This window comes from Loxodonta africana, chromosome 2 (genome assembly GCF_030014295.1).
Source record: "Loxodonta africana isolate mLoxAfr1 chromosome 2, mLoxAfr1.hap2, whole genome shotgun sequence".
Taxonomy (NCBI): domain Eukaryota; kingdom Metazoa; phylum Chordata; class Mammalia; order Proboscidea; family Elephantidae; genus Loxodonta; species Loxodonta africana.
Window position 1 is genome coordinate 16,988,714 of NC_087343.1, and position 22,727 is coordinate 17,011,440.

The 22,727-nt window shown below is 40.8% G+C and overlaps 1 protein-coding gene across 1 annotated transcript in view; it reads right to left on the reverse strand.

Annotated features, from left to right (window-relative positions):
• Nucleotides 1-22,318, reverse strand: part of DNAH5 (dynein axonemal heavy chain 5) — a 280,971-nt gene extending 258,653 nt beyond the window's left edge. The window contains exons 1-9 of the mRNA XM_064279684.1: nucleotides 22,307-22,318; nucleotides 21,666-21,800; nucleotides 17,912-17,996; nucleotides 13,036-13,196; nucleotides 11,786-12,007; nucleotides 7,825-7,962; nucleotides 6,750-6,926; nucleotides 4,141-4,254; nucleotides 3,413-3,520 (exon numbers count right to left, since the gene is read on the reverse strand). Of these exons, the coding sequence (XP_064135754.1) occupies nucleotides 3,413-3,520; nucleotides 4,141-4,254; nucleotides 6,750-6,926; nucleotides 7,825-7,962; nucleotides 11,786-12,007; nucleotides 13,036-13,196; nucleotides 17,912-17,996; nucleotides 21,666-21,800; nucleotides 22,307-22,318 (1,152 nt within the window). The remainder of the gene's footprint in view (nucleotides 1-3,412; nucleotides 3,521-4,140; nucleotides 4,255-6,749; nucleotides 6,927-7,824; nucleotides 7,963-11,785; nucleotides 12,008-13,035; nucleotides 13,197-17,911; nucleotides 17,997-21,665; nucleotides 21,801-22,306) is intronic.
• Between the last annotated feature and the right edge of the window lie 409 nt (nucleotides 22,319-22,727).

The following is a 22,727-nucleotide window of genomic DNA, read 5'->3' on the forward strand; positions in this document are numbered from 1 at the left end:
AGAACAGGGACAGAAAATGGAAAACACAGAGAGGATCATTGAGGAAGAGCTACCAGAAAACTTCCCTAATATCATGAATGATGAAAAGCTGACCAACCAAGACGTTCAATGAACCCCATATAGGATAGACCCTAAAAGAAAAACACCAGGGCATATCATAATCATACTCACTAAAACCAAAGACAAAAAAAAATCCTGCACACAGCTCAAGAAAAACAAAAAGGCACATACAGAGGAGAAACAATTAGACTAAGTTCCGATTATTTGGCAGAAACCATGCATGCAAGAAGGCAATGGGATGACATATAAAGAACCCTGAAAGAAAAAAATTGCCAACCAAGAATAATATAGCCTCAAAACTTTCCTTCAAATATGATGGTGAAATTAGGACATTTCCAGATAAACAGAAATTAAGGCAATATGCAAAAATGAAACCAAACTTACAAGAATTATTAAAGGTAGTCCTTCAGTCTGAGAACAAACAACATCAGACCACAGCCTGAATCTAGGGCACAAGATCGTACCAGCCAGATACCAATCTAAGAAATGAACTCTCAAGGACTATCCAAAACCAAAACAATTGCAACAGGAAACCAGGGAGGTTAATCTGTAAATGACAACCATGTCAGAGCAATAAAAGAGGGAATAAATGGTATAGGTATAGAACTTTCTAATGGAGAGGAAGGCAAGGTGATACCAAGTAATGGAAACCCTGGTGGCGTAGTGGTTAAGAGGTACAGCTGCTAATCAAAAGGTTGGCAGTTCAAATCCGCCAGGCGTTCCTTGGAAACTCTATGGGGCAGTTCTACTCTGTCCTGTAGGGTCACTATGAGTCAAAATCGACTCGATGGCAATGGGTATTACCTAGGAAGACAAGGGTAAATTTCAAGGTAACCACAAAGAAAGTTAACAAACCTACTCATCAAAATAAAGAAGAAAAACATAAAGTCTCGATAAAAACAAATCTACAGAAACAAAAGAAATGAAAAAGAAATCCACAAACAAAACGAATCAGCACAGGAGAGTAAGAGGAACAAACAAAATGTCAAACCAAACCCACTGCCGCCAAGTCGATTCCAACTTATAGCAACCCTACAGGACAGAGTAGAACTGCCCGGTAGAGTTTCCAAGGAGCACCCGGCGGATTCGAACGGCCGACCTTTTGGTTAGCAGCGGTAGCACTTAACCACTATGCCACCAGGGTTTCCAAGAAAATGTTATCACCACAAAAAAAAAAAAAAAGCACTACAAAATGACAGCAATAAACTCAACGATAAAGAACAACGATGGATCTGTGAAGCCTCTCATAACATGGATGATTCTGGAGGACATTATGCTGAGTGAAATAAGTCAATCACAAAAGGACAAATATTGCATGAGACCACTACTGTAAAAACTCATGAAAAGGTTTATGTACAAAAAGAAACAATATTTGATGCTTACAAGGGAGGGATGGGGTGAGATGGAAAAACACTTAATTGACAATAGATAAGTGGTAACTTTGGTGAAGGGTAAGACAGTGCACAATGCTGGGGAAGCCAGCACAGCCTGTACAAGACAGGGCCATGGTAGCTCCAAAGACACATCCAAACTCCTTGAGGGACAGAATTGCTGGGCTGATGGCTATGGGGACCATGGTCTCAGGGAACATCTACCTCAATCGGCATAACAGAGTTTATAAAGAAAATGTTCTACATTCTACTTTGGTGAGTAGCGTCTGGGGTCTTAAAAGCCAGTGAATAGCTGTCTAGGATACTCCACTGGCCTCACCCCTTTGGGAGCAAGGAAGAATGAAGAAAACTAAAGACACAAGGGAAAGATTAGTCCAAAGGACTAATGGGCCACATCTACCACGGCCTCCACCAGACTGAGTCCAGTACCACTAGTTGGTGCCCTGCTACCACCACTGACTGCTCTGACAGGGATGACAATAGAGGGCCCCAGGCAGAGCTGGAGAAAAATGTAGAACAAAACTCTAACTCAGAAAGAAAGACCAGACTTGCTGGCCTGACAGAGACTGGAGAAACCCTGAGAGTATGGCCCCTGGACTCCCTTTCAGCTGAGTGATGGGGCCACTCCTGAGGTTGACCCTTCAACCAAAGATTGAACAGCCCCATGGAACAAAACAAGACTAAAGGGGCACACCAGCCCTGGGGGCAGGGACTAGAAAGCAGGAGAGAACAGAACAGCTGGTAATAGGGAACTCAGGGTTGAGAAGGGAGAGTATTGACATGTCATAGGGTTGTTAATCAATGTCATACAACAATGTGTATACTAACTCTTTGATGAGAAACTAGTTTTTTCTGTAAACCTACATCTAAAGTTCAATAAGTATATATTAAATCAAAATAAATGACAAAAAAACTGAATGTTCCAGAATTATGCCTCCTACTGCATTGGTATTCTATATTGCACAATTCCTGACAAGTTGAAAATTTCTCTATTTTAAGACAGCATTTAAAAATTTTGTCTTGGTAATGAAAAAGTCATTTACTTCCTAGAGACTTCAAAATGGGAATGGTGACAATGCTTACCATAAACCATTATGAGTTAGAACATAAGGTTGAAGCATGGTTATGTTTTTTGGCAGAAACATCTTAATTGCTTTATACATTAGTGGCACATGGCAAGTGGCTTTTATTACTATGATTACCACCAAGTAAATAACTGTGGCACCAAAAGAATTTGGAACAGTGGCATATAAACTATGAAACAGGAAATACCCAGTTAAATATAATTTTTCTTAATTAAAACTTACCCAATAGGAATAAATAATGTTCTAAACAATATAAAAAACCAAACCAAACCCATTGCCATTGAGTTGATTCCAACTCATAGCAACTGTATAGGACAGGGCAGAACTGCCCCATAGGGTTTCCAAGGAGCACCTGGTGAACTCGAACTGCCAACCTTTTAGTAAACAGCCGTAGTACTTAACCACAATGCCACCAAAATCCAACAAGAATTTTTATTATATAAATAACAAAATACTTGTCACAATAACTAAAAACAAAAAACTCATTGCTCTTGAGTCAATTCCGACTTATAGTGACCCTATAGAACAGAGCAGAATGGCCCCATAGGCGGTGATATTTACAGAAGCAGATTGCCATTATCTTTCTCCTGTGGAACAGGTGGTCGGTGCGAACCACCAACTTTTCAGTTAGCAGCTGAGCGCTTTCACAACTGTGCCACCAGGGCTCCTTACTTTGGGAAATAAAATGCTTTATGATTTGCTATAAGCAGACTCTCATCTAAATTTAGTTCTGTCTCTGTTGATAAGACTAAGCATTTGTTAAACTTCAAGACGCATACACGTTGGATTGTGTCAATGTGGTAAATTTTAATTATCAAAAAACTGACCATTGGCAAAGAAATATAAGTGACCTTGGAGCCTATGCCAGGCACTTACCTTTACAAACAGAGATGTTATCTTCTCAGAAGTGTTATAATAATGAGAGATACTATAGATCATTTTGATTGCATTTATAAGTGTAGGAATAGCATCAATCATGGATATCTGGAAGATACCACAAAAGTTTTCAGGGAAAAAAAATATCAAATTAGGCAAAATTATAATAGACTAATCATCCATTGCCATTAGAATAAAGTGTATCCAAGAGATGTTATTAAATTCTTAAAAATATTATCTAATGCTTTATATGAATATAATCTGTGTAATGATATTTTTTTTTATTTTAATCACAGATGGTTCATCAAATTTTGTTTCAACACAAGAAACAGTAACTTGCTGTTACTGACAAGAAAGCTGTGTTAACAGTTAGTTTTGTAAATACATAAAAGCAAGCACTTTCTAAGCTAAAAGATCAAAAAGCACCAGCCAGGGAATATTCCCATGGTTCTCTGAAATACAGTCAACAATGTCAATTGCAATATTTAGTGGAAAACAGAATGTGCAATAAATTTTTTTTAAATATCACACCTAATAATATCTCCTTCTCTCCACACACACACACACACACACACGTATGCACACATATAATTTTCTTGAGACTAAAAGGAGGTTTCTAAAGAACTTTCCAACAGATTGTAATAGCAATGAGCAAACACTCAACACTCAATTCATCTAGTGCGAAAGGTGTCATCAGCAGGCCAAGGGAATAGAAGTCCCGAACTCACAGGATCGCTGCTGTACAGGGGATCACAACATTTTTCCAGTGTGTACAAATATTTGACATTGTCCTTCGCTTCATTAGCTGCATCAGTGATCCGAATATCCATCTCCCGCCAAGTCTAAGCAGAATACAGGAAAGCAATTTTAACGCAACTATTAAAGAAAGAACTTCTGATACAACACCTGCTAAAAGACACCACCAGTCCCTTGCGTCAGACTTTCCATTTGTTTGATGTAATTTTGCATAGAACTGAATCCAGAGAGGCAAGGAATATTGCCATGCTGAAGAGCAATTTTAAAAGCTTGACTAAATTTTTGAAGGTGTCTTTTCCAGGCCTTCTTTTATAAAATCAATTCAATGACTAGAACAAAAGACCAAAAGGACACAGCACCTCCCTTTAAAGCCACACCCTCTCCCCTTTGCTGGCTCCTGGACCCATTTTGCACCCCACTCCCAAAATTCCTACCCTCCCTCTATTTAACCTGAACCCCTTTCCTTACACCCTTATACTTTGATTCATCCATTAATGTGGCAATTATTTATTAACTACCAATCATATGCCAGGACTGTGCCGTGAGCTAGGAACATCAAAATGGAAAGATACATAGAAGTGGGAGAAGTAAAAGGAAGTTATTAAGCACAAGCCAACACATTCAATTGAGTTCATGGGAGTTCTACAGATAATATATTTCTGAGGTGGATTGCAAAGCCTACCTCTAATACTTCTTTGAGCCGATACAAGGTAAATCTAAAGCACAGTTACTAAATAATTATTATTTAAATTATTTGCATGGATCAAAACATCCACGTAAATAGCTAATAAATAGTCTTTATGGTGTGGCACGGAAGCAGCAGTCAAGAAATCAAAAGACGCATTGCACTGGGCAAATCAGCTGCAAAAGACCTCTTTAAAATGCTGAAAAGCAAAGACATCGTCTTGAAGACTAAGGCCTACCTGACCCAAGCCATGGTGCCTTCAATTGCCTCGTATGCGTGCAAAAGCTGGACAATGAATAAGGAAGACCAAAGAAGAATTAACGTTTAGTTACGATGTTGGTAAAGAATACTGAATATGCCATGGATTTCCAAAAGGTAGAACAAATCTGTCTTGGAAGAAGTACAGCCAGGCTGCTCCTTAGAAGCATACTTTGGACATGCTATCCGGCGGATCAGTACCAGGAGAGGTACACCATACTGAGTTAAGAAGACAGTCAGCAAAAAAGAGGAAGACCCTCAAGGAGATGAAATGACACAGTGGCTGCAACAATGGGCTCAAGCATAATAACAATTGTGAGGATGGTGTGGGACCAGACAGTGTTTCATTCTGTTGTCCAAGGAGTCACTATGAGTCAGAGCCGGCCCCACGGCACCTAACAACAACACAGTGTGGCAGGCAGCCTCTAAGATGGTCGTCAACGATCATGAACGCCTGGAGTCTATGCTCTTGTGTCACCCCTCCCCTTGATCCTGGGCTGAACCTAGTGACTTGCTTTTAATAAACTGCATACAATAAAAGTGATGGGATGTTAGTTCTGTGATCTGTCTGCAAAAAGACTGTGGTCTCTGTGTTGGATGCTGTCTCAGATTATCTCGCTCAACTACAACCGTCATGTTGTGAGCTGCCCTATGTAAAGGTCCACGTGGCAAGGATCTGACGGTGATCACTGGCCAACAGCCAGCAAGGAAATGAATCCTACCCGTAGCCGCACGAGTGAACTTGGAAGCAGATCCTCCCCTAGCTGACCTTTCAGATGAGCCAACACTCCAAACGCAACACGTGAGAGACCTTAAGCCGGCGCGCTCAGCTAAGCTATGCCCAGATTCCTGACCCACAGACTGAAAGATGAATAAGTGTTTGTTGTTTTAAGCTGCTAAGTCTCAGGGTAATTTATTACAAAGCAATAAAGAACTAATACAGCACGATTTAAAAAAAGAATGAATATGTTTTCATTATTTCTACTTACAGCTGGTCAGAATTCATTATATATACACACACGCAGTGAAACCTGCGAGAGCTGGAACCTGCTGGGGTTGCCTTGCTTTTCCAGGTCTTGCAAGTTCTCCTTCTTTGACAAGGTAGAGTCTTATCTCTTTTTCTTTTGCTTGTTTTAGTGGAAAATATTTGAGTTTTCCTTCTCTGACAAGTTTCGGCTTTTGCAGGTTTTACTGTGTGTATATTTATATACATATATACTTATTTATTTATGTATTTATTTATTTGGAAGCCCTGGTGGTGTAGTTGTTAAGAGCTACAGCTGCTAACCAAAAGTCAGCAGTTCAAATCCACCAGGTGCTCCTTAGAAACCATATGGAGCAGTTCTACTTGGTCCTATAGGATCTCTATGAGTCTGAATCCATTTGATGGCATTGTGATTTATATATGTGCGTGTGTGTGTATACGTATACATATATATATCTATAGCAACAAATGTCTTTAATTCAAAGGCTATTTCCACAATATCCAAAGTTATGTAAGGGCAATGTTATCCAATCTTCAACGCTTTTTATAAAGGTATGATAACATTTTCCTGTTCCTAACTACCCTATGACGTGAAAATACCTAGAGAAAATTCACATGCCCACTTCACAAAGCACAAAGACCCGGCTGACAACCTTCAGGAGTTTCGACCTGGCAGCAGCAAGCACAGCCAGCGCCGCCTTCACATCTGGCCTTTTCAACTGGTCCAAAAGGTAGTTAAATTTGGACAGCCTTTTCTTCCAGTGCTCCAGCTCTGCTCGGGGCCCGAGGTCATCCGCTTCCTTTCGTAGCTGATTGTTTTCAGCAAGGACCTGAAAATGCATACAGAAAACATGAGCCATTGAGTGGGCTGTACATAGGAAAGCTACTCTCCAAACAAAAATAAAGAAATTATGCTGAGTCATGATGTTTTTTACTCATTTACATGCTTTGAATGGCAGCCTTTTACTAATTTAACATGTACCCATTTTTAAAACTTCAACAAAAATTTAGTTGACTTGTTCCAACTGGAAATTACTCATTTAATAAATGTTAAGCGCTCAGCTGCTAACCAAGGGGTTGATGGTTCGAAACCACCAGCAGCTCCTTGGGAGAAATATATGGCAGTCTGTTTCCATAAAGATTATAGCCTTAGAAACCCTATGGGGCAGTTCTACTCTGCCTATAGGGTCGCTATGAGTTGAAATCAACTTAAAAGCAATGGATTTGGTTGTTTGGTTTTAATTTCAGGAAGTTTCCTTGGCCACTTGCTTACGGATAACCTTGGAGCCATATAACCTTGGAAAACCCCATGCCCTAGGCTGGTTCATTTTAATTGTACTTACTTTTTGATGTAATATCCACCTTCATTTAGGACTTTAATAAAAAAGAAATTTTTTAAGGTTAAGTTTCAAGCTCCCTTTTGGAGGATATGCTGAATTAGAAAATGCCTTATACTTCTCCAATATAAATTACAGTTTATGAAAACTTGGCAAAGCACAGCCCTCTAATTACATAAATATATAAAGCCATTTATTTCCATTCCTTACAATTCTCATTATCTCTTCTTAACTAATGACTATAAATAAACAGCAAATTGAACCTCTCACCTTCTGGGGAACTTGTTTAAAAATATCTAGGCAAATGAGAATGACGTATTATACAGCTGCTTCCATCGGCTAGATCAATCACATGACATCTGAAAACAAACGTTTGATTTCTGAAAATTACCTGTTCTGTCTGTTTGATCCATACTTTCATACAACCCTCTATTTTTTCCAAAATCTCAGGATTATTAGCTATCGCCAAGTAGTCCATAGGTTCCCGCAGGGTTTTCAGTTCAAATGCGTCACACTTTTGAAGGTTCACCTGATTAAAATTAAAATTAAATAAGATGATGCCTCTAAAAGCTCACACACTTTTGGTTGATGCCTAGGTCTAGAAGGATCTTGAGGGAATACCCCAGCTCCCTCAGCACAGACCCCTGGAAGCATGGTACCAGATACGTAATGCTCAATCTTCCCTTAAATATTATGCACGCCACTCAAGAGGACTGACTTTGCAGTCAAACTTTGGTCAGAAAAAAAAAAAAAAAAGACTAAAAAGTGAACAAGAAAAAGGGAGAAAACCAGACCATTACAGAATCTGGTAACTCACAGGAAATTTGGGAATTACCCAGCCACATCGTGAAAATAAAAACAGTCAGCTTCAAGGAAATTGACCTGAGAAGGGGTAGTTTCTAATCTATTATTTATTCTTTTTCGAAACTAAGCAAAGGAAAAGACTCCCGTGTCTTTACCCAACAACGTCCTTGCAGTCAGCAAGTTCAATGGCAAACACTTGGTCTCAGGAGAAGGGGAGGCATTTTGACTTAACGAAGAAACCTAATAATATATTTTTAAACACAGTTAATACACTGAAGGGAGCCCTGGTGGTACAATGATTAACAGCTCGGCTGCTCATCAAAAGGTCAGCAGTTTGAACCCACCAGCCGCTCCCTGGAAACCCTATGGGGCAGTTCTACTCTGTCCTATAGGGTCACTAACGGCAAAGGGTTTGGTTTTTTAATACGCTGAATACAGACTAAGAAGAAAAGTCCTGGTGATCTACTTCCAAAAATCAACCAATGAAAACACTATAAACCACAACAATTCTATTCACTCCGTTGCGCATGGGGTCACCATAAGTTCAGGGCCAACTGCACAACAGGTAACAACAACAATAACGATACGCTGAATCACCAGATGGACCTCGGTATTTGGTTAGGATGTTTTCATTCTGGTGAAGGTACACCTCATAGCCCACTGTCAATTTCTGAATTCACACCTTAAGCCCAATCCAGCTTTACCAACAATAAAGCTAACATTTTTATCTATTGGTTCACAACCAGCACAAAGAGGTGTGGTTATTCCTCACTCTCCAACACAGCCAAGGACCATGGTGGAAGATGCTGGTTGAATCGTGGAGGATGTCAGATGCTGGGTTCACACTCTACTCCCTCGAAACCAGTGGAGGGCCACCTGCCAGGCCCCGCTGCAGGGGGCACAACCCACAAGCCCATATGGACATCCACTTCGAGATCGTGGGTTTCCGCCCTTGAGGTTCTAACAAAGCCCTGCCAGCCCTCAGCTCCAATGGTCCCAAGTCCTGCTTCCCAAGCCCACCCTGCTCAGATGTGATTACTTGAGGCCAGGCCCTGTGACAGCCCTGTCTGCCTTAGGCTGCGGACACCGCTCTGCCTTGCCTGGGTCTGGTTCCCGTTTTGGGTCTCTCTCTGCTGCACTCTGATCAAGCTCTAGTGAACCCACTGGGCTGCACACACCTCCACTCCCCTGTGCCTTTGCTCACACCGCTCCCCAGCCTGAAGGACCCTCCAGTCTCCTCCATGTTGCTGCTCATCCTCAGGATCCAACCCAGCAGGCGCAACCTCTCCCACACTGCACCTTCTACTCTCCACGTCTCCTGGGGCTCTCCTCGGCTTACAGGAGTGGGGCCTGGGCTTCATGAAGTAGCTGGCTCTGCCTCCCTCCTCTATAGGTATCCATCCCAGTGGAGTCCCGGGTAGTGTGAACGGTTAACATACTCAGCTGCTAACCAAAAGGTTGGCAGTTCGAGTCTACCCAGAGGTGTCTTGGAAGAAAGGCCTGGCAATCTACTTCTAAAAAATCAGCCACTGAAAACCCTGTGGAGCACAGTTCTACTGTGACATGCGTGGGGTCACCATGAACCAGAATCAACTCAATGGCAACTGCTCCTGGCATTACAATGTGAAGCGGACCCAAATAAAAATACTGCTTAGATAGAATGCCAGCAATTTCATCTGGTCCAGCCTACTCATCACTGTCTGCCTGCATCATGGTTAATAGCAAATACCACTCAGGTGTGAACTGGAATCATCCTGTCCTCGCCTGGATAACATTTTCTCAACTCCCTCATTCCACATTTCTTCAAAGCCTAATGCTCCCTGCCTCTAATATCCCAATTGCTATTGTTGTTAGGTGCTGTTGAGATGATTTTCAACTCCTAATGACCCCATGTGACCGAGCGGAACTGCCCCATAGGGTTTTCTAGACTGTAATCTTTACAGGAGCGGATCACCAGGTCTTTCTCCTGTAGAGCTGCTGCTGGGTAGGTTCAAACCATCAACCTTTCAGTTAGCAGCCGAGCTCTCAACTTTGTGGGACCGTGGCTCTTTCAATACTCCAGTAAGTCTCAGTATTCCCTGGAGAGGGGGAGTGTTACATTGTCATCATTACCATAGGATCCAATTCACTATCTCTATTTGTGCTTGATCTTCTAGTTGTTCCCTTATCTTCTCTCTCTCTCTCTTTTTCTTTCTCCCTCTCTCACCCAAACACACACACACACACACCAGTGAGCATCCACCCTCTACCCCAAGTAATCACAAGCCTAAGCCTATGGTGACCAGCTGCCATCAAGTAATCCCAACTTACGGCGACCCCGTGTGTGTCAGAGTAGAACTATACTCCACAGGGCTTTCAATGTTTGATTTCTCAGAAGTAGATCGCCAGGTCTTTCGTCCAAGTTGCCTCTGCCAACCTTTCAGTTAGCAGCCCGGGGCATTAACTGTTTGCATCGCCCAGGGACTCCAGGCCTGTGGTACACAAAAAAACCAAACCCACTCCCGTCAAGTCAATTTTGACTCATAATGACCCCTATAAAGCAGAGTAGAACCACCCCATTAGGCTTCCAAAGCTGTAAATCTTTATGGAAGTAGACTGTCACATCTTCTCCTGTGGAGCAGCTTGGGGGTTCAAATCACCGATATTTTTTGTTAGCAGCCGAGCACTTTAACCACTCCACCACCATGCCTACAGTAAACCAAAAAAAAAAAAAAACCACTGCCGTGGAGTCACTTCCGACTCATAGCGACCCTATAGGACAGGCCTGTGGAAGGTAATGTGAATTTTACAGAACTTGAATCTCACATTTGCCAAACTTACGGGCTGTTTCGGTCACTGGCTCAAGCACACAGCCAATCCACCTTCTCCCAGACGATTCTTTCCTCCTTCTCCCATCTCTGAGAATTTCCTTTCACCCCTACCCACTGCCCGCCACAGATGTATGTGCACACACACACGCATACACGCACACACGTGCACACACACGTGTGCATGCACACACACGCTCACTCCAGTTTCACATTCCTCTCACTCTAGGGTGCACAGCAATACCACAAGTGCTTCACACACTTCCCTTTGAAGCCAAACATGTGATACGACCCAACGTCACTATCAACATTTGCATGAAATCCCCGAATGCATTTATTACTACAAACTTTACAGATTTAAATCTAGTTATCACCACCCCTCAGGGTACAATAAAAACGCCTACATATTTTTTTCAAGATTTGCAAGATGGCTAAATTAAGATCAGCTAAGAGAAGTATCAAGGAACGCTGGTGGTGCAACGGTTAAGCACTAAGCTGCTAACTGAAAGGTTGCTGGTTCAAACTCACCCAGTGGTTCCAAGGGAGAAGGACCTGGCCATCTGCTCCTGTAAAAATTACAGCCTAAAATGCCTTATGAGGCAGTTCTACTCTGTCACGTGGGGTCCCTGTCAGTTGAAATCAACTAAACAGCACCCAACAACAACAAGTATCACACATGTGTATCTTATATTTGTTCATCATTTGATGATTTTTTTAAAAAAACAGCTTATTCACTCTTACCTTCTCTTTCAGACTCTCTTGAGCACTCGACAGGACACCCACAAAGCCTTCCAGAGAGCACAGGAAGTCCTGGCGGATGCTGGACGCTTCCTGAAGACCATCATGCTCACCCCAGCCATGGTCCGTGGCTTTGAGAGCAGGAATGAAGATGTCTGAGAGCAAGCGTCTCATGCTGTTTAGGAGGCCCCCGTCAGCAGTGTCTAGCATGTTAAAGCACACTTCCTGCAAAGCAGTTAGGAAGCCCTTTATGGTCAAAACTACCTTAACTGGCCACATGGCTGCCAGGTCCTTTCTAAATTTTAATTCATCACTTATTCAGTAATTATTATTACTGGCTATGAAATAAATTTGATAATACTCTAAATGGCAATCACCAAAATAAAAGCAGTTTATTTACCAGTTTATTTGCCCCAAGAAAACTGAGGGCAGAAGAGAACTTGTACAGATGTACTTTCCACAATAAAAAAATTAAGTTATATATCAATTTTAGAAATCTTACTGGAAGCATATCAAATATACCATTAAATAAATTATGTATGGGGAATTCTCCTTAAAAAGAAAGACTTCATTGTTATCCACATATACTCATATACACAGGTGTAATGTTATATCAATTTTGGTTAATAAGTTGAATATTCTCTTACTCAACAGATTTAAGGAAAATGTCCTCTTAATTGCTTGCTTTAAATACTAAATGTGTATGTGTATATACACATATATATATATATAAAACCAAAAACCCATTGCCATCGAGTCATTCTGACTCATAGTGACCCCATGGGGCAGAGGAGAACTGCCCCATAGGGTTCCCAAGGAGCACCTGGTGAATTTGAACTGCCGACCTTTTGGTTACCAGCTGAGCTCTTAACCACTGTACCACCAGGGCTACGCACACACACACACATATATATATATACACACACTTCTTTGAAAGTAACTTTAGATATTATGATTGTACACAACGGTAGTTTCCACAGTGAGAGATGACTTTCTGTACAAGCTGACTAAGGTAACCGACCTTTTGGTTACCAGCTGAGCTCTTAACCACTGTACCACCAGGGCTACACACACACACACACACACACACACATATATATATATATACACACACTTCTTTGAAAGTAACTTTAGATATTATGATTGTACACAATGGCAGTTTCCACAGTGAGAGATGACTTTCTGTACAAGCTAAGGTAATTTTTTCTGTAATTTTTGGTAATTTTGTGTAAACAATTGATCTTGCCCCTTACCCGATGGATGTTCTCAGGAGTGATGGCTTTGGAAGGGTCAGTCCTGATGAAGAACACACATACCCCAGTAAGAGCAACATCTTTTCCCTCGGTCACGAACACCTTGGGTTTCGTAATCTTTCCAGAAGCAAGATTTACCCCTCCTGAAGGGGTGAGTTGTCCTACAAATGCAAAAGATTTTAGTTTCAGAAATGCTATTTACAGTCTACACTGATCGCCTCTTGGAAAGAAGTTTCATTGCTAAAATCCTGTCACTGCTGACGCATCCATGTGCCCTAGATGGGTCCATAACTTGGACAATCAGTAGCCTGAGCCCTAAAGTGATTTAAAAGTATCTGCTTGATACTTTGGTCCAGGCCAGATGCTTCCTGGGCCTACAAAAGTGGTCTCCATCTGCAGTGGAAGGAATTCCTGGGTGGTGCAAATGGTTAACACACTTGGCTGTTAACCAAAAATTGGAAGTTCAAGTCCACCCAGAAGCACCTGGGCAGAAAGGTCTGTGATCTACTTCCAAAAAATCAGCCATTAAAAACCCTATAGAGGACCATTCTACTCTGACACCTGAGAAGGAATTGACTCGATGGCAACTAGTTTACCTGCAGTGGATCTTCAAAGGGGCAGTGAGAAAAGGGTGAGGGAGGAGAAATCATATATAGGCACATGCTGTGTGCTAGGCCTTCTGCTAACCTGTCGACATTATTAAAACTCACAACAACCCTAGGCAGCTGTGACCTGTCCCAGGCCAGACAGTCAACAGGTGGCAGAGGCAATACTAGACACCAGCTCTGACTACAAAACTCATGACTTCTACTTCCCCACACAGAGGCAGGACAGCATCGTGATTAATGGTGCTGGATCTAGAGTCACACTCCCTGGACTTCAATCTTGGGCTACACTTCTCAGCCATGGCTCTCGGGCAAGTTACTTAATCTCTCCGTGTCTCAGTTTTCTCACCTAAATATATGGGAATACTACCACTACAATCTTTCATCTGGGATCATTGTGAGGGTTAAATGACTTACTGCACGTAAAGACTCTTAGAAAAGCACATAAAAATACTAGTTCAATAAACATTACGGTTACTAGTATTGTTTGAAAGTTCATTTTTGGTTAACCAAGGATGTAGCTCACTGAGTGGCTCATTCAAGCACACAGTGTGTTCTGAGCTATTGCATTGTGTTCTTATCTGCACAAGAAAGTTTTAAATCTCCAAATGAATTGGTAGCTCAACTAGACTGGGGTGGGAGAAGGTGCTAAGGAAGGAAATGGGGAGGGTGGACCTGAAGTTGAATCCTAAGATCCTGGAATTAGAGCCTCTTGGAAGAATCCTCCCTCTGGGGCTCTTCCTCCTCATGGTGCTGGGCCAGAGACTTTTGACTAGGCTTTGACAGTGACCTCCCTCTGGCTCGTTCAAACTTGTATCCTGACTCCTATCACCTGGATCTCACAATTAATACAGTGTTAGACTAGAAGTTTCAGCGAAGGCACCACGATATGATAAAAAAAAAAAAAAAAATTTTTTTTTGATAGATATCAGAAAACAGAGTTTCAAGGTTAAAAAAAAAAAAATCCTACAAAAGTTTCACTCGATGTCCTAGAATTCATCAGATGTCTCATCTACATCAGAATATAAACAGGTCGGAGGGTACAGGCTGAGGAATGATTTTGTGAAAATGGCTATGTTGTGCAAAGGGGAGAGGTATGAAGAGTTTTCACTTTGACCTCTGGTCAAGAATATGGTGATCATTATTGACCTCAGGTCAAGAACAGGGGGATTACTATAAACATCTGCCTTCTGCACCATTACTGAATGTTTTGATCTACTGTTCAATAGAAGAATGTTGATCAGAAGAGAGAGAAAAAAAGAACAAAACAGGATCTCAAATTCTCAGTGGAAACCAGACCTTCTGGAGCCATTGAGGCTGGATGAAAACTCAAACCTATTCCTGAGATAGTCATTAAATGTTAAACTTGAAAACAAAATTTTTCCCTGAAGTCTGTTTTGAACAAACAACAGTTTAGCTTAATTAGTAAAGTATATCTGCCCAAACATTGTGCTCTTTCAAGGATTTATCTATATAGATCAAGCTGACAACAGCATCTCAAACAGTAAGTTGAGAAGCTTAGGTAGCAGTGACTATATGTTGATGGTAGTGGAATAATTTGGGAAGGGACAGAGAGAACGGCTACACAACTTGAAGAATGTAAACAATGTCACTGAATTGTACTTGTAGAATTTGTTGAAATGGTATATCCTTTGCTGTGTATATATTAACCAAAATAAAATAAAATTTTTTAAAAAAGAATAATTCAAAAAAAAAAAAAGAACAGGGTGATCATTCCCAGGACACCCAACTGTCAACGCTAAAACCCGGAAAAATCTCAGGCAGAGCAGATCGGTTGGTCACCCTAGTCATGAAACAGGGTCTTCAACTCAATCACCTAAGGAGCCTGGTACGTGTCCCCTGGAGTCTAGGGACAAGATGGACTGGTATATGACACGTCCCCAAGAATTCTAAAGCCAATGGGCAACAAGGCAGAAAGAGAGAAACTGTGGTGAACCTGGAGATAACCACACACCCCTATATGGCAGGGCCAAGATGCAAACATGTTTCTAGTGAACCAGGTGAGGGCCCCACTGAAAAGAGGGCCATCCTGGAGCCATTTTGAATCATGTTGAAGAGGAATGATAAAGAGATGGTGGGACAGAGTGAGTTGGTATGATGTAACCTACTAAAAGTACAGAGGTTGAGGGCAATGGCCATAGGGAGGGCAAGGTACCGCCATGGGATGTGCAACCAAATGTCCCCAGGGCCATCTCTGGAGACCCTACCAGGATGCTCACAAGACAGTGAGCCCAGAAACGGTGAGGTCAGCCAACTACGACAGTGGCTAGTCGAGGAAAAACTCTCCTACCAACCCTTACCTCTCTTCGCTCCACTCACTTCAAGCCTGACACAGCCAGAAACTAAGTTTGGCATGATGGGGACCAGGAATAGAAGAAGTTGGGGCACCAGAAAATGACCACATCGTCCTCTCCCACCACAAGCATCAATCTTAAGTAGCCATGGCTGGGGGATGGGAGAAGATTTAACAAGGACTAGACATTTTTAATTTCTGAATGAAGACTGTGTTTGTAATTTGAAGAGACTACAGTTGTCCCTCAGTATCTGAGGAGGATTGATTCCAGGACCCCCCAGAGATACCAAAATCCACGGATGCTCAAGTCCCTTACATAAAATGATGTAGTATCTGCATACTGCATAACCTACAAACATCTTCCCATATACTTTAAATCATCTTTAGATTACTCATAATACCTAATACAATGTAAATGCTATGTAAATAATTGTTAAACTGTATTATTTGGAGAACAGTGACAAACAAAAGTTTGTACATGTTCAGTGCTGATGTAACCATCTCAGGCCTAACTACACGGTACACGTCAGCAACAACGTAACATTTATTTTCGCATATTTCAATCCACAGTTGGCTGAATCTGTGGATGTGGAGCCCACAGGTGTGGAAAGTAGACTGTGTAAGCCAGTAGAACCAGTGGCCATCAAGTTGACTCCAACTCATGGTGACCCTATGTGCGTCAGAGTAGAACTGTACTCCTTAAGGTTTTCAATGGCTGATTTTTTGGACGTGGATCACCAGACCTTTCTTCTGAGGTACGTCTGAGTGGAACTGAACCTCCAACTTTTCAGTTAACAGTCAAGCATGTTAATTGTTTGCACAGCCCAGGAATTCTGAAGAGACCATAGTTATATTTATTATCTAAGAATGTCTAGAAAAGTCATAGGATTCCCTGAATTTTAATCCAAGGGCAGGAGACAAGCTACCCCCACTGGAAAGGTTTAAGGGGAGAGTGGAAAAAAACAATTAAAAAGTTGCATTTATGTTTGCATGCTCTGCGTCCTTCTTGTTCAATGTGAGCCTTAAACATGAAAGCCAACTTCCCCCAGTGCATAGCTCATGGATGAACTCGATATTTCATTTGAGCTTATATTTTTCAATCTGGGATAGATAAAAACTTCCATTTTGTTTTGGTTTTTCACTCAAACTGTCATGAACATTCTAAGCACAAAATATCAAATTGATAACTTTGGGGAAACGCCAGTCATTTAGAGTATCCGTCCATAATTTTCTCAGTTTTTAAACAAAAAAGCACTGTCATGCTACATGCCAGGAACAGTAACTGTTTTCCCTTTTTTTGGAAGAATCATGAGAGGATGCATACGATATTTTAATGTAATCATAATATATCTGTTTACATTCCTAGTTTGGGCTTTAAAGTTATATCAACCCACTTAAAGTAGAAGGGGATATGCCAAGTGATCCCACACGAAGATTTGCAAATGTATCTTAAGTGAAAGCAAATAAACCTGTTATTGAATACTACTAATTAAAGTAAGTCAAAAACATACACAGTGTGATATCTAACTGGATAAGTAGAGTTATACTCATTGACAATAATTTCTATGTTAAAAAGAAATAATGCCATATAGAGACAAGAAACAGATGCCTGTAAGAAGTTAAAGAACATAATTACATAGAATGAACTAGTACCTAATAAAAGGAAGCCTCAAAGTATAAACTACTTTACTATTCCCTCCCTCATTGCCAACATAGCGTGATAAGGAAAACAAAACATCCCAATTAAAATTAGGCTAAATATCCACCATTTTCTGTCCTCTTAGGTTGGTGACAGAACCTCTTCCATCAAGCCACGCCCACCGCACCTCACTGCTCCCCACCTCCCCCGACAAGGTGAAAGGTCAGAGACGTGGTCAGTTTTCACAGTGGCTTTCTGCTTCCTGCCACCCTAGGATACCGCTAACCACACATTCCTGGGTTCTGTCACACCAGATACCTGTTTCTGCAACCTCCACATCCTGATAGTAAAACACGAGGTGACGGAGACCTCCAGCCACGAAGAGTTGATCGATTCTTTCAATCTAGGGAATAGAAAAGGAAAATCAATGACTTTGTTCTGAATCAGAATCTTTATTTAAATCAGCTTTGATAGCATTGCTGTCATTCGGTGCCATTGAGTCAATTCCAACTCATAGTGACTCCACATACAACAAAACAGAGCTTGCTGGATCCTACGCCAGCCCCACAATAGTAGTATGTTTGAGCCCCTTGCTGCAGCCACTATGTCAATCTATCACCTTAAGGTCTTCCTCTTTTACACTGACCCTCTGCTTTACCGAGCATGATGTCCTTCTCCAGGGACTGATCCCTCCTGACAACATGTTCAAAGTACAGGAGACACAGTCTCACCATTCTTGCTTCTGAGGAGCATTTTGGTTGTACTTCTTCCAAGACACATTTGTTCCTTCTTTTGGCAGTCCATGCTATATTCAATATTCTTCACCAACACCACAATTCAAAGGCATCAGTTCTTCTTTGGTCTTCCTTATTCATCGTCCAGCTTTCACATGCATATGAGGTGACTGAAAACACCATGGCTTGGGTCAGGTGCACCTTAGTCCTCAAGGTGACATCTTTGCTTTTCAACACTTTAAAGAGGTCTTTTGCAGCAGATTTGCCCAATGCAATGCAACTTTCCATTTCTTAACTACTGTTTCCATGGGTGTTGATTGTGGATCCAAGTAAAATGAAATCCTTAACAACTTCAATCTTTTCTCTGTTTATCATGATGTTGCTCACTGGTCCAGTTGTGAGGATTTTTGTTTTCTTTATATTGAGGTGTAATTCATACAGAAGGCTGTGGACTTTGATCTTCATTAGTAAGTACTTCAAGTCCTCTTCATTTTCATCAAGCGAGGTGGTGTCATCTGGATATCACAGATCATTAATGGGTCTTCCTCCAATCTTGATGTCATGTTCTTCATATAGTGCAGGTTCTCGGATTATTTGCTCAGCATACAGATTCAGTAAGTATGGTGAAAAGATACAACCCTGACGTACACCTTTCCTGATTTTGAACCTCACAGTACCCCCTTGTTCTATTTAAACCAGTGCCTCTTGGTCTACGTACAGGGCCCAAAAGCTTTACTTCATCCATGTCATTAAGGTTGCCTCTACTTTGAGAAGGCAGCTCTGCACAGCCATATTTTTAGTGTTTTCCAACCTGAGAGGCTCATCTTCCAGCACTATATCAGACAATGTTCCACTGGTATCCATAAGGTTTTCGCTGGCCAATTTTTTTCTGAAGAAGATCACCGGGTCCTTCTTTCCAGTCTATCTTAGTCGCCTGTTCACCATGGGTGACCCTGCTGGTATTTGAAACACGAGTGGCTTAGCTCCCAGCATCCTGGCAACACACAAGCCACCACAGTACAACAAACTAAAACACAAGTGGCAGCATCCCAGATATAAAGGAACATATTATTTTCAATGTAAAAACCATGAAAAATTTGAATGCTCTTATTATATCTCACCATATTAAAGATTCGATTCGAAGAAGTAATTCAATTAGCTACAGAAATATTTGCTCTATATTCACATTTGAAAAGGAATTCTCCTTCCAGTTTTGCTAATTTTCCTCAAGTATTGAGCTGTTGAAAGCAGATATAAATATAGATAAGTGTTTCATTTTTTAGTCAATTGTAGATCAGAAAAAGAAACAGAGCATGCAAACCTTTCAAAATCCAGCCAAATCTAAACCTCAATTCTTCCCTTCACACATTCTGTTACACTGGGCAAGTAATTTCACCTCCTCAAACCTCTGTTTCCCAACTGTGAAGTAGAGATAATAACACCAAGCTTTGGGGTTACTCTATTTTTGATATAAATAATGCAAATAAATTCCTAGTAGAGTACTTGACACATTGAAAGTAAAATAAATAGAAGCTTCTAAAAAAAATAATAAAAACCCCGGTCCAGAACATTGGTTGTCCTATTGTAATTTAATAGTAAATTACAATAATCACAGAAAACTGGCATGAAAACATGTATGAATATGGAACACGCATTCCAATAACAACCTGGAACTTAGTCCCATCCATAAGGTTCACTGTCTGTCTTAAAGTTCTGCCAAATGGCCTCCCACCGACTGAGACACTTTCTTCAAATAGTCAATAGCACAGCTTGAATTCATGTGGCAAGAAAAAGATAAAATCTAGTCTGAAAACTTATGTGTGAAAATAAACCCTTTACAATTACCACCATGCTATAGATAAAATGTTAAACCGTTATCAGAAGGAAAAGCAAGTTATCCTATTTTCTCTGTTAAATTTCATTGATCACAGGTGCTATGAAGATGAGGAGGGTAGACTCAATAAGATGAACTTCCAAGACAAGAATCTGGTAAAGGAGGTGCTTCCATTGTGGTCAGTATTACACCTGCTCCCCATCTAGCCTGCTTGTAAGTCAGGTCTTGAGTTTCCTACAGTCCTGAACTTTTGGTCATTTATTCCATCTGCATTACCCCAAATCCAGTTGTCTGAATTGGGAAGCAGGGTTGAATGGCAGTTAAACATTTCACAATCTCCTCGAGGTTGAATCAACTATGCAACCCTGTCTCCTTCTATGTCCTCATTTTTGGGAGGAATAATACTATGTATCTCCTGGTATTGCAATGATTTAAAGAATAGATATATATAACTCACTTAGGACAGGGACTAACACATGGCACACATTCAGTAAATGCTAGTAATGATGAAAGACAAGGAAAATGAGAAGGACATTCCTTAACTCCCAAGTGATTCATCCTACCGTTATCTGCCCTTACTGGTTCCACTGATTCCTACTTAACCCACCCAGAGTGGCCCAACAGGAAGGAACTAAGCCAACTTTGCATTGTTTCCAAATCTATGTTCAGTGACACCATGTTGACAGCTTGAAATCAGCCATGGTGGGACTATTTACACCACAGGAATTAGCAAACACTAAAAACCAGTACCCTGCTCCTGGCCTAGAGCGGTTATTCAACATTTACCAGCCTACCACTGAAAAGAATTAGCGGCAGTATGGCTCTCCAGTCAACGAAAAGGGCTCTCTTCCTTCCTTTTTTTTTAATGCCAAATAACATTAAAAAAAAAAAAAATTAGGAATTATCATAGGGCTCCAGTACACCTTAGTTATTGCTCAGGAAATTATATCTTCCCATATTCTGGCCTTCCCAACACAAATCACCAAACAAATCAGACCCCTGATTTTGGGAGGAAATCATGGCAGAAAATGGAAGTCAAGGTCTGGAACAAAATAAACCAGATTCAGTTGACCAATCAAAGTCACAGCCAGGAAGCTACAACATGATTCAGGCTCCCAGGTTAAAACAGGTTGAATGCAAAGAGATAAATTAGCACCTGAAAGGAGAGTCTGTCCTCCAACCTTCGGTTCCATAATGGCACCTAAGCCCAGCTCCACTGGATGTAGAGAGATACAGATAATGCTGTCAGAATTATGGAATTCAAATGACAATTGTAAGTTCCCCTGTTCAACCTGACAGCTGGCAAGCACTAAGCACATTCCACGACCGGTGCAGAGTCAGAATGGAATCCTGCCCATGTTAAAAAATAGATAGATAACATAGATACATAGACATACATATACATGCCCCTCTCTAAGATACAGCTCAGGTCCTGGAATAGGATAGTATCCAGGCCTCCTTTGCCTTCCATTATCAGGACAGTGAGAATCCAAATGCATCTCACCTGATTCCCCTCAAGAATGGCATCTTCCACTTCCGCTTTGTTCAGGTCCACACAAGAAGCTACAATTGAAAATAAGTAGTTGTGCCTGCCGTCCAAATGAGCCCGCTTGGCTTCCTTCTCTTCCTTCAGTTTTTGCTAAAAGAAAGGAACAAAAATGTCTCGTGGCACCTGCTGTGCTCAAATGGATTCATAATGTAATAACTTCATACGATTGTTGCCTTTTCAAGTCTTAGGTATTTGGATATTAGATAACTAAATGGTCCTGGTTTTTATGTACTTTTATTCTTAGAAATAGTGTTACTTTTATTGTGAAAATAAGAAGCACTCATTGTTTTTAAAATTGCATAATACAGATAAGCCAAAAGAAGAAATAAAAATCATCTGCCATTCAGAAACTATGACTGTTAATACTTTGTCCTAAATCTTTACATTTCTAGGCATATGTAAGTGTTCAACACAGCACACACAAAAAGAGATGTCTATTTTTGTAAACATCTTCTAAGACATTAAAGTAATATTCTTCGACACTATTTCCTATCTTTAGTGTTTGTCTACAGGTTCATATCTAGTCTTAAAACTAATTCTGGATACCACTGCTTACGTTTTCACTACTGATCGTCAGGTACAATACTAAGGCATACTCGATGTATCATTCTCTATGTTCATACACACACATGCAAACCCATACACACATATATATTCGTATTATACTATAAAATTTTTTCCTGCATTTTTGCTTAACAATACATCACAGACTTCTTTCTAGCTTGACGCAAAGTATTTCAATCTGACACTAAAAACTGTTTCACAATATGGATATATAGTAATTTATTCACCATTTTGTCACTGATGGACACTCTCCTTCTACACCATTTACTGAATTAACTGCATTACCTTTAACGCCAACAATAGACTCTTATGAACTCTTCTCTTATTCAGTAAATAGTTATTAAACCCCAAACAGGTGCCAGTACTGTAGAGACACCAACTATTACAAACACTACCCAGTAACCTCAAAAAAATCTGACAGCCTGGCTGGGGAATGTAAGCAGAAAATGTAAA